At 44.4% G+C, this 12,571-nt stretch overlaps 1 protein-coding gene across 2 annotated transcripts in view; it reads left to right on the forward strand.

Annotated features, from left to right (window-relative positions):
• TFAP2B (transcription factor AP-2 beta) overlaps positions 1 to 12,304 on the forward strand; it is a 30,272-nt gene extending 17,968 nt beyond the window's left edge. For both annotated transcript variants that reach the window (XM_003897726.5, XM_021937364.2), the window contains exons 4-7: positions 723 to 942; positions 2,631 to 2,749; positions 4,845 to 4,986; positions 7,780 to 12,304. In XM_003897726.5, coding sequence (XP_003897775.1) covers positions 723 to 942; positions 2,631 to 2,749; positions 4,845 to 4,986; positions 7,780 to 8,080 — 782 coding nt within the window. In that variant the 3' untranslated portion in view covers positions 8,081 to 12,304. The remainder of the gene's footprint in view (positions 1 to 722; positions 943 to 2,630; positions 2,750 to 4,844; positions 4,987 to 7,779) is intronic.
• The last annotated feature ends 267 nt before the right edge of the window (positions 12,305 to 12,571 follow it).

Below are 12,571 nucleotides of genomic sequence, written 5' to 3' on the forward strand. Positions count from 1 at the left end.
TGCAGAATTGGTTTCACTGAAGATGAGCATTTGGGTTCCTTTCTAAATGAATCTGTTGTTATGATGTAGGGAAGAATGGGGCCCACTTTAAAGAGATGAGCAGCTCTTTTGGGCCCAACTCCCCAGCTCAATGGTATTATTTGTCTGTTCTTGGGCATAGTATCTGATGGGGTCCACCCTCATTATCCTTTCTAGTGATGACCATAGATCTGGGTCCAATAGGAAAGGAGGAAGGGGTTTCCATTGGAATTACCATTTTATATCACTGCATGGTGATAATCACCATCAGACTTCAGCACCAAATGAGATAGGCATTATTATCTTCAGGAGACAGATAAGGAAACTGAGGAGGTTCAGAGAGAGTCAATCAGGTGTCTAAGGTCACAGAGTTAGCACACGATGGAATAGGATTTGCCTGGTTCACAGCACAGTCCAAACTCTGGATTGTTTGATATCTTGATTTGTGTAGTGAGCAGGACTGTAGCAAATGACACTCATATGTCTACACACGACGTAAGTTTCCAGAGGAGGTATGGCTTTGCCGTCTCTTTTTGCCGTCTTACAGCCCTCTGAACACACTGCAGCCCCACTGGAACAAACACTTCCTCCCTCAGCTTTCCACTTGGTGTCTGTCCAGTGGCCTCACACAGAAACTTATTCTATCAACCTGTCACCAGGATCGAGACTTTGTCACCTTTATGGCAATTTTTCTCTCTTTCTAGTTCCGGTTCCTCCCAAATCGGTGACTTCTCTAATGATGAATAAAGATGGCTTCCTGGGAGGCATGTCTGTCAACACCGGCGAGGTGTTTTGCTCCGTTCCAGGCCGTTTGTCTCTGCTCAGTTCAACTTCGAAGTACAAAGTAACTGTGGGAGAAGTTCAGAGACGGCTGTCGCCCCCCGAATGCCTCAATGCATCTCTCCTCGGCGGAGTCCTCAGAAGGTAACCCCACCACCAAAAAAAAAAAAAAAAAAAACCAACAAAACAAAACAAAACAAAAACGAAAAACAAAAAAACACCAGTTTTTATTGGACAGGGAGGAGAAGGTTCCAGCAAAACCCAATCTGCCGGCTGACGCGGTTGCCTAGCAACCAGGTGGCCCGCCGCGCTTGCCGCCACGTGCTCGCCCACAAACTCTGGTGCCCTTGCACCCAGGCCTGCCCGCGCCGCCAAGTTCTACCGCAGATTTTGCCGCCCTGGGAATGTTTCACTTTCCTGGCCCTGCGCCTGGCGCCTCTCTCCCTCTCACCCCTAGGACATCTCAGGGGGCATTCTCTAGCCTGAGTACAACGCGGAACTAACATCTCCCCTTACCCCCCATAAAAAAACCCCATAAGTTTCATGAAGCAACTCTCTTCATACCTCCAGGGTACTCTTTCTCTTTTGCGTGTTTTAAATGCAGTTGGCGCCCAGTGAAATTGGTCTTTCAACCTGCTGATGCACCGTAACCCAGTTTAATAAACTCTTTTTCTAAATTTCTGATATCCCTCCTTCAATAACACCACCACCAGTAATAGCAATAATACCACTTTAGAAGTATTTATAGGTATTCCTTGGAGCCATTCAGGTGCTTCACAGTATTCCATAGCCCAGAGACTGACTCCTCCTCATGGAAATGGGAGAGAATGTGGCTTTTATGTTAAGATGTAATGCCTCCCTTAAAGTCCCCGCCAATGCCTGAACACTTTGGCAGTGTCCCTGATATGAAAGTGACTTTGTCTGAGGCAAAACTTTCTAAGATAACCCGTTTTGGGGGTTGACAGTCCTTTTCTTTCCTAAAAGTGACTGTATGTACAGCAAAAGAGATTATAGTAACTGAGGATTTTTACTTGTACTTTTGTCCATACTTTAGCACATACAAGGAGAATCTTGGGGGAAATTAAGAGTGTGACCCAGGAACTTTCTCATTTTGAATCCTCTTGCTCTGACCTCCTTTGATTCAGTTTTCAAGTGAGTGCGTTGAGCCTCAGAGTGTGGAAGTTTTCGATCACCCCTGAACATTAAGCCTGTGTATAAAAACTTGCTGAGATGAAGTAAAATAATCAATATAAAGTGCTTATCACATAACTACACTTCTAAAAATGTTAGCCTTACTGTTATTATGATCATCACCATTTCATATTTCAGTCTGCCCTCTCCTTTTAACATAACACCATATACAGCAACTCTTGACCCCTTCCTCACAAAGCCCACCTGTTGCAGTAAGCGTGCTCCCCTCTCTGAGCCACCTGGCTCTTTCCCTCTTTTCAGCAAGGTTATGCTTGCCCAGTTTCTGCTCACCTCACTGACTCCTTGACAAGGAAGCAACATGCACGTGCGTGCATGTGCAGCTTCTACTTTCTCTAGACCCATAACCTACACCTAATTATTCCCATCTGGTATCCTTTTTTTTTTTTTTATTTTCTTACAAGATAAAAAAAGAAAAGTCAGTTAAAAAAAAAACTCTCTGTATTGCAGAAATTAAGCAAACCTCAGCAAACTATCAGCAAATAACCAAAAGGAAGGGGGAAAAATGTGCTAACCTCAAGTTAAAACCTCTTCAAGCTCCACTGGGCTTTAGATTGCTAAGTCTAAACTTTGTTTCAGGAACACTCTAAGGTTAATCAGAATGTTAATTCTTGCAATTTCAGAGCCAAATCGAAAAATGGGGGGAGATCTTTGCGAGAAAGGCTAGAAAAAATCGGTTTGAATTTACCCGCGGGCAGGCGCAAAGCAGCAAATGTCACGTTACTCACCTCCCTGGTGGAAGGTAAGCAAGACGTGTGGCCATTTCACGAAGTGGCTGAGCTTAACTGTCGGCTGGAGGCTGACATTTTACACATTTCATGATTAACTGGAAATCATTGTGATTGTTGTGCTCTTATGAGCTGGATGTCAAGCGTCTGCTTGAGAGAGGTTCAAAGGTCCTTTTAGTTAGAGGAAGCCAGCAGCTGTAGAGAGGACAAGGGAAGTGCTCTGAAAAGTGCTCAGGTCCAGCCTCCAAACCAAAGCAGGGGTCACTCCTGCTGCCATGTGCAGGACATCCTCTATGTGAACTCTTGCAAGAGTAACTCTTTAAGCAATAATTCATTCTATACCCCTTCACCTTGCCAGATTTGAATTTGTCAGTAGTAGAAAACACATTGCATTCATGACCCCTAATGGTTATTTAAAAACTTTTGTCACTCCTAGGGCCAAATCTGCAGACTACCTGGGACATATTGTTATTGAAATATTGATAGCTTAGTAAGGTCAATGATAGCTAGGGCTTCCCCTAGCTATCATTGGGGAGGAGGGGTGAGGAAATATGTAGGGGAGTCCGGTGTTATCTTCAATGTAGATTCATCAGTTGTGAATTAAAGGGTGATAATTGCAATAAGCACCTTATAATTTGCTCATCAGTTTGGGTTTCAGGATGATATTGATGGTATGTAATAAACAAAATCATCTACACAGTCTAGAACAAGAGGATCTGCAGTTAAATTTGTGGAAAGTAATATGAAATATAGTCAGATGGTCCTAATGGAGGAAGATGCAGAATTTTCTCTAGCATCTAGCTTGTAGGTCTTGTGTTTTAATTCCATTTGTATGGGTGCAATATTATGACGCTTCTGTAAAGAGTTGGTATTTACAAGATGGAATATTAAAATATTTAAGTAGCAACCATTAATAATTATAGTTATAGGCCTTATACTTGGCCATTTTTAAGGCAAAGTTGCTTGGCCTGAACACCCTCCAGAGGGAGGAGTCACTGAATTTCCAGACCACACTTACTAGTGATTGACTCTCAGCCTGGAAGTTTCACATTTTACCCTTCAGAGAATTGCTAATATCATAGTCCTCATTTTGAAAAGCAATCAAGGTAACCTTAGCTCAAGATAGGGATTTTAGTGGAGAAGGGAGGAAACTGGAAATCCCACTAAAATTCCAACATTTGTTTGCCAGTTTTTAGTTTTGTGACTCCTTGTAAGCACCATGCTGGAAGTCTTTTGTTATTATGATAATAATGATTAAAAGTAAGTCATCCTCTTTAAAAATAATGTAGCTATGGGGTCTATGGTGTATTTCAACATATCTGTTTTTCATGTTTGGGATCTTTCCTTGAACCCCAACAGGCTGTGTTTTAAAGGGTAATAATGCTTTACTTGAAAGGGGCTTTCGCATAAGCTGAGTAATACCTTAGATACCCCAGTTTTCTGTAGCTGCTGTGTCATCTTTGTGCAGTGAAAAGTCCTGAAGTAGGAGGATGATGAAGGAACCTCTGAAGTGGGGAAACCTGAAACTTGACTAGCAGGAAAAGTGACAAGGAGAATTATTATTTCATTGCAGATAGAAATACTCTTTCCATATACATTTTACATATAGTCTTTAATATATGTGGACATCTATACACATAGGCTTGTTTTTATATATTTGTTGTAATACAATTGTAGCAAGATAATGGTGACTTTTAAGTTTTATTTAAAGCAAGTGTAACAGATACTTTAAAAAGAAAGAGGGATCTGGCTTAAATGTCCAGCCACATGTCCAGATTCAGTTGTAAGGTGGTTCTTGAATTTATCGGCACATTTCCCTTAAGACAAAAAAAGTGGGATATAGGAGACCCCTTAGCTATTCAGGGGATGTCTACCTAGGACTTGGCTCAGGGAGAGGCAGGAAAAAGGGGCAGGAGCAAAGTTGGTCCCACCAATTTTAATTACAGCTTCAGAATCATTTTTTTCCTTTAGGCATCTCTCACCTTTGCTTTTGGCTCCAACAGCTGGCCTTCTCTGGAAATACTAACAAAGTTGACAAGGGAATGTCTCCTGCCCTGGGATATTTAGGGCCTGGGCACTGAATGTTACTTTCACTGCTGTCTTTTTCAGGAGAAGCTGTTCACTTAGCTCGGGATTTTGGGTACATTTGCGAAACAGAGTTTCCCGCCAAAGCCGTCTCTGAGTATTTGAACCGGCAGCACACAGACCCGAGTGACCTGCACTCCCGAAAGAATATGCTGTTGGCCACCAAGTGAGTGATTAGACTCTGGGCCCTCATCTCACTCCCAGCTGGCTGGGCCACCCGACTTTGGAGTAGGTGGTGGGGAGGGGCAGAGAAAGAATCCAGAGGGTTGTCTAGAAGTAGCATTTGCAGCCTGTGGCAAGCAAGGTGGGCAGAGTTGATGGGCTACAGGTTTGTCTCAGGTCTCTTCTCTCTGGGGAAAATGGCTTTGTTAATCTGAATCCAGGCTTCTTACAATTCTCTTTTATCTCTCTGGGAATGTCAGGCAGATCTTTTCTGAGTAGTTCTCGTTCCAGCTCTTCCCTGGATCCGAAGGTGCATATTTCTGCCTGGGTTTCACATCTATCTCCCTGTCGTAGCCACATAGCCATGTGTGCTCGCTCAGGGTGTCTATAAAACCCACGTGTACCCATCTCTACACAGAGCTCTAATTACTCCGTTTCCAACGTTGCTGTTTGTCATCTTCCACAGACTTGTAAAATTTACTACAACTCCAGAGGGGAAAATAGTAAATCTCTGGCTAAATTTAGGTCTAGAGCTCATTTGAACTTTTACAGTGGGTTTTCTATTTATTTGATTTACTCCTGTCTTTGGCTTCGGTGTCATATTGTTGGTGTTTTATGGCCGGCTCAGGCCTGCAGTGGGCGGCACTGCGTGCGCCTGCACGTTTCTCTTGCAGCCGCGGCCCAAACAGCGGCGCTCATTTATTTAGTGCTCGAGGACGCGGTTTGTCCCGTTGACAGCGTAATTTAAAGAAATATATGGAAGGCTGAAAAATCATTTGCTCAAATTTGTCCAGATGTTTTTGAGACGTGATTGGAATTTGATTGCCCCTTTCCGCAGGGTCAAAAAATATTAATGTCCCAGAACTTTAATTGCTTACAGACTCTGGTTTGGGCTTTGAAGATTTAAAATGTTTGACTGTAAGCATTTGTTCTCCCCAGTTCAGAATATCTTTTTTGGCACTTTGGTAATGAGTACAAACTTAAGGAAAGACTTTACCCATCTCTCCCAATGATCAAAACCTGGCATCCACCCTCTTTTTAAAAGGTTTTCATCTGCTGTATCAACCAGCAATATAATAGATATTTGTCAGTAGATTGCCCTCCTACCCCTTGTGCTGGTGTCTGGTGTGTGTGTTGGGGGTGGGGGGTGGGGTGGGGGAATCAGTTGTGCTTTATAAAAGAGGAAGGGTATTTTAGGGAAAAAAATAAAACCAAACTGTATAAATCAGATAGGACCCACACATGACTCTCATTTCCCTAAGGTATGCATCTAACTGCCCCCTGTCCAAGCACTGTGGCTTCTCTTAGGCCAGCACTTTTGACCTTGGGGTATCGGAATTAGCTGGCGAGCTTTTTCAAGATATTTCTGTATGGGGCTATCCTCAAATCTTCTAAATTGGAATTACTGGAGGTGGGAGCCTGGGAGTGTGTGTTTGAACCCCACAGGTGTTTCTAAGGTGTACCTCTTAAGAGCTTAAAAACTGCCCCACTTTGGTTAGAACCCTTATCTATTTCTTCCTGGTTGTGAGGATGTATGTGTGTATTTCAAAGGGAGAATGGAGGGTGCCTGTTAGTGTTCTCTATCCACCTGCCTTAAAACCAGCAACTGTTTAGCTGCTGTGACTGGGTGGTATTCCTCATCAGATTTAGCCACTATCCCAAAGTGGCAGCACCCTAGGAAAGGATGCCTCAGGGTTCTTTGAGTCCAATCACCTGCCCTGTTTACCTGTTGGCTAGGCCAGGTGTGGCCAGGTATCTGTCAGGCCAACCCATTGGAGGTCTAGGACTGGAGTGCTGTGGGTTTGTTTTTTTCTAAACCCCACAGACCCATAGGCTGGGTAGAGGCAGGTGGACATGAGAAATCTGCCCATCTGTGAAAAGCTGTGGCCTTTGGGATGCTGTGTGTCTGCCTGCCAGCCATTTGACCTGCAGGGCTAAAACCATCCCATCCAGCTCCTATATTAAAATTTCTCAAATAAGCTCAATCCATTGATAGGAACGCAGACTTTCTAAGGCTGGGAGATTCCTCTAAATTGTAGGTGGCTTGAGGAAATAAAAACCTTCAACAAATAAAAATCTATTCTCCCTAGTGTCTTAACAGCCTACCTTTAAGTTTTATTTAAACTATATGGGAATCCTTTTATATTGACAAGTCCGGTTATACAAAGATTTTCAGTAGCCTACACTTAGAAGAAAGAAAAGGGGGAAGGCAGAAACTACCTCCCTCCCCCAATACTGCAGGTAAACAGGTTTTTGCTTTGAATGGAATCAGCATTCTCTAGAATAAACAGTTTCTTGCCCTGGGCCATGGAAGGCTCCAGCAATCTGCTTCAGTGTCAGGGACAGGCTTGTGGCCGAGGGGCCTAAACCTTTCAGGGCTTTTTGCGCCTGATCGCCAAGAGGTTGGAGAGGTGGGAGGGACGCGGGGGAAATAGCTCAAAAGAAATGCCAGGTAAGAGCTCAACATTATGAAGTATTCAAAATCAACCGCTAAAGCCTAGCGAATGTCCCAAAGCAGAGTCCACGCGGTCCTGGAATGGAAGGGAAAAAGGCTGAAGTCGGGGGAAGGCAAGGCTTTGGGGTGGAAGGGGTGCATTACCTCCCCACCCCCGCTTTCCTTTCAGTCCCAGCTGCTCGAGAAGAGAGAGCGCTGGGAAAGGAAACAGAGCGGAATCGCCCACATTAGCCTCGCTCTTCGGTGACCCGGCGCCTCTGGGCTTGTATGAGCGTCTCCTTTCTAATGCCAATGACAACGACACTGAGGGTGATTTTCTGTGCCTCGCCCACCCCTTTGCAGGCAACTTTGTAAAGAATTTACGGATCTGCTGGCGCAGGACCGGACACCGATCGGGAACAGCCGACCCAGCCCCATCCTGGAGCCGGGGATCCAGAGCTGCCTCACGCACTTCAGCCTCATCACGCACGGCTTCGGCGCCCCGGCCATTTGCGCCGCGCTCACGGCCCTGCAGAACTATCTCACCGAGGCGCTCAAAGGCATGGACAAGATGTTCTTGAACAACACCACCAGTAACAGGCACACGTCTGGGGAAGGCCCAGGTAGTAAAACTGGCGACAAGGAGGAGAAACACAGGAAATGAAAAATTTTTTAAAAAAAGAAGGAAAAATGTTTTAAATACAAAAGGAAAAACAGACAAAAATTTAATTTTAGCTTTAAAATGTTGGATTGGCTTTGGAAGAATTATATTAGGTAGAATACACATACAATCAAAATTTTAAAAAAGCTAAATAACTTTAAAAAAAAAAAAAACTGAGGCGTACAACGGAGCAACAATATCGGTTCTCAGTGTCTATTTCAAGATACACTTGGAGACAACCGTCCGGATTTTCCACTTCGGTTCTTTCGAGCTTAGTAATACTGATAATAAAAGAAAACTATGATTTCCCCTTCCCTTTGGAAAATAAACATAAGACTAAACATGAGAAAACGCTAACTTATTGGAAGAAAATCGGAGAAACGTTGGTGTCAATGCTTTGAGAGCTGGTTGACTGAGACGCACGAACTTTTTAATTTTAAATATATTTTTAGGAAACTCTCTCGCAGTGCCCGCCCTCCATCTCACTTCACCCCTCTTCCAGCCACCCTTATCCTCCCTTCCTCACGTTGTTACGGGAATCTTCTGGGATGAAAATGAGTGTGGTTGGCCCTTTTACGTTGTTTCAGTCCTCTCGGTACACCCCCCCTCCCCCGCCCTGCGATCTTAACTCACCGGGCCCGGCTCCCCTGCCGCTTGCATAATTAGGGAGGGCGAGGGCGGGGCGGGAGGCCTGCGGAGACCAGGCGGAGGCTGCAGTTTTTGGTGCAAGCCGGCCGAGCAGGTTCTGGCGGCTGAGGAAAATCCGGACCAATAAGTTGATTCAGACTCATCATCAGTTCCTTTCAGAAATGTTACTAGCTCCCAGCTTTGACAGCATCTGCATAGAGAGAATCTCACATTTGTTATATTTGTGTCATCTACTAATTTTATGAACTACAGTAAAACACACACACACACAATATGAATACGTTGATTAGTATGTAATTCCTTCGGAGGGGTATGTACCATTTCATTCTCTTCTGTTTTCCAAAGCTTTGCCCGCATGGTTTATGAGCTTCTTCAAAGAGGACTTGGGCTTCCTACACAATCTATAAGGTACAGAGAAAAAAAAAAAATCCGATCCCTTTTTAATCAAAGCCTGTGTGTCAGAATTCTGCAGGTGCACTTCTTTAAAGAAGCTCAAAGGGAATAATTTAGAAAGTGGCCAATGTGTTGGAAGCAGCTTTGAATCTACATGCTAACATTCCTCAACACTCCAGTTCCGATGGGGGTGGCGGGGGAGGGCGTCTGCAAAATGAATTTTAAGGGAAAAGAGTAAAGATTCTTAGAGCCCTATATTCTAATAGTATCGCCCTGCATTTAAAATTGATTTGATTTCCCTGGGTTCTTTGGTGATTGCTGTTTAAGCGAGGAAAGCAGCAGCTTTGCGAGTGGACGTGGGGAGGAGGGCGGCACAAGCGCCCACATTTCTGTAACAATTGCTTTCTTACAAGATGCTTTATGAATGAGGCATTTTTCCCTCCCAGACGTGCACTTGTTTCGGCATATAATGGCAAAATAATGCAAAGTGAAGGGAGATGTATTTCAGCTTTGATTTTTACCGTCTGGATATACTGGGACTATTCCCAGTGGATAAAGTTTCATGCATTTAATATTTCTCACTTCTGGCAGCCCAGCTCCTTTCTTGGGCTCCATCTTAGCATTATCATGAGATAAGATCTGGAATCCATTGTCTGCACCTCCCCAAAAGCAGTGAGAAATTATCCCGGAATAGGGGTGAATGAGAGACGTCTCTAAATACAGTGTAGATACACTCACCTATTTAACAAAGTAGACAGGATCTTTGCAATACTCCTTGAAGATAACGATATAGATGTTGTTCTGCAGGATTTATAGTTAGGACCCACTCAATTCTCCAGGACTCTCAGTTTTGCTCCCCTCCCGGTTTGCCTTGGTGGGGGTGGGGATTGGGTGGGTGGGGATTGGGTTGGGGGTTTAGGAACCTGCTGAGAGCTTTGCCCATTTTTATTAAAAGAGGAAGGGGAAGTTAGGAAACTGGTCTCAGGTCACCAAAAGGGCCCAAGCAACTGTTTGGGCCACACTGCAGCCCCTCTCCAACCCCTAGCTTCGCTTGGCACCTCTGATCTTCAGGGCCCAGCCCTAGAACTGTTGAGAGGAATACAATGGCCAAGAATCAGACGTTATGGAGAGTGTAGTCACTCTCTTTTCCCAGTCCAGAGGCCTGCGCCTTCGTCCTAGAGCCTGGCCGATCGCATTAGATGTGTTCTGATTGCACAAGGCCAGGAGAGACCACACTGAAAACGATCGTCTCCTTTCCTTGCAGGGCAACGCGCCCCACGCGTGTGACGTGCGAGAGACGCGATGGACGCGCCTTGCTCTTACTGTGCAGGTCCTGAGAGCCTGTGGGCCACAGGCGCCCAGTCGTGTTGAGGACATAGAATCAGCCGCTGGAGGGGCTGCCGACTGCGCGGGCCCTTCCCGCTCTCGGTCTCACCCTAAGGGCTAAGGCGACCGAGAAAGCCCCATTCACCAGTAGGTAATGGGGTGGCGCCCGGTGGGCTGCAGGTGGGGAGGGCTCCCAGCGCTGCCAGCGGCCTCCCCGGGCGCCTGCTCCTGGAGGGAGAGTGGCCTAGAAATATCCAAGGAATCCGAAGCTTCCCCTCCTCCACCTCAGCCAGTACGGAAACACCCCACCGTCACAATCCTAAAGCGGGGAGATGGGATGGGAATTGTTTTACTTGGCAAGGCAGGCTACCTTCATTGCCAGGCGCCCTCATTTGTATGTTCCTCCTTGCTCCAGCGAGATAGAACCTTTTGCGCCCCCGACCCCGTTTAGTGGAGTGAGCCCACTACCCCTTCTCCCTCCCTCACTTCTCCTTTCATGTAGGACCCCCGTCCCCTCGCTTTCCTTAGCCAGGCCCGCTACGTTTATCTGATAATTGAGTTATTAAAAGATTTGGTTTCCTTGGGCCTATAAATCAATAAACAGTAGGATTAACGCAAGAGTTTGCCTTTTAAGTCAAGGGAAACGTTTAAGGCAAGCCCCTTTGAACTTTGTTTTCAAACCAAACAGGTGAGTTGCAGCTCTCCCTCTGACCTCTTCACTCTTCAGACATTTGGTCCCTGTCGAGTGCCCACTCCTAAACGCTTGGTCCCAAAACAAAATAGCGAAAGACAGGAGGAGTCAGGATGTGGCAGTGCTGCCTTCACACTTTCCACTTCGCAAGTTCTTTTTAAGGTTCCAAATATCTCCAGACCATTCTCTGCCCAACCCTGCCGCCTCCTGCACGTATTGTGGGTCTCTGGGGAGCAAGAAATGTCCTGTTTGGGTGAGGATTCCGTCATCTAAAAAGATCTTTAACTTCTCCCCCAGAGTGAGAAGGTAACTTTCTCCCCCCTTTCTCCACCACCTTCACTCCTACACCCCCAATTACCTTGCATTTTCTTTCCTTCTTTCTGGCCTCCACATCCATAGCTTCCTCCACCCCCACTTAAAGAACCGAAAAGGCTTTCAAAGACCTGGCTGCTTTGTTTTCTTTGGCCAAGGAAGCCACTTTCTCTCAAGCAATTATTTCATATCCTATGAAAACTTTGGTCGAATGGAAAACTCGAAACCCCGACCTTATCTACACCCTGTTCCTCTGCTACAATGCGTTACTAGTTAAGAGTGTTTATAAAGAATTTGTCATCACATCTGATATCCTGTACTTGTAATACATTATGTGGAAAGGAAATAACCTTAAACCATCTGATGTTGCCTCAAGAGCCCAAACAGCGTTTCCCCACCTTTGACAATGTATGTGAAATTACTGGCTTAAAAAAAAAAGTATCGATTTTTTTTTTTTTTTACGGAATGAACACTATCCTTCTTTAAATGCCAAAATCGACTCCTCTTTTGAGTTGGTCTCTAATTCTCTAACATTGTTTTTGCCACACAATCAAGAAATATCAATCTATTGACTCTTCACGGGAAGAGCTCTAGAGGGTATTCATGTTAAGTTTGTATATATTTATTTATGCTTAATTTAATGGGAATGTGTAAATATGGCGAGCAAGTAGTTTGGGATTATTTATCTGTGAATCTATACCTCTGTGAATGGGTGGTTAAAAAACCGCTTGACCCTAGGTAGAATCCTATCTGAATTTTTCTGTTCTTTATAAACAAGCTGTTATGGTAATGGGTAGAAATTGGTTTATTGTCCAGTGTTAATCTGATTTACATAAATAAAAAGATTGTTGTGTTTTTGTTGTGTTTTCATCTTCAGTTTCTTAAATGTGGACAATGTTTTTAATTCTACAGACAGAGGAAAAGTATAACAAGAAGCTTTTTTCTTTTTGTCTCCTCTCATTGAAGCACCCACAGCGTTTTCATTACAACAGAAATACAATAAATTTTGCTTCTCAGAAAAATGAACACCCTTTTTTCACTAGGAACTGTTTTTTATTTTTTAAATTCCAAATTTACATTCTTCTCTCCTATTTCTAACCAGATTTGCAATAAAAGCTAATGTT

Source organism: Papio anubis, chromosome 6 (genome assembly GCF_008728515.1).
Source record: "Papio anubis isolate 15944 chromosome 6, Panubis1.0, whole genome shotgun sequence".
Classification (NCBI taxonomy): Eukaryota; Metazoa; Chordata; class Mammalia; order Primates; family Cercopithecidae; genus Papio; species Papio anubis.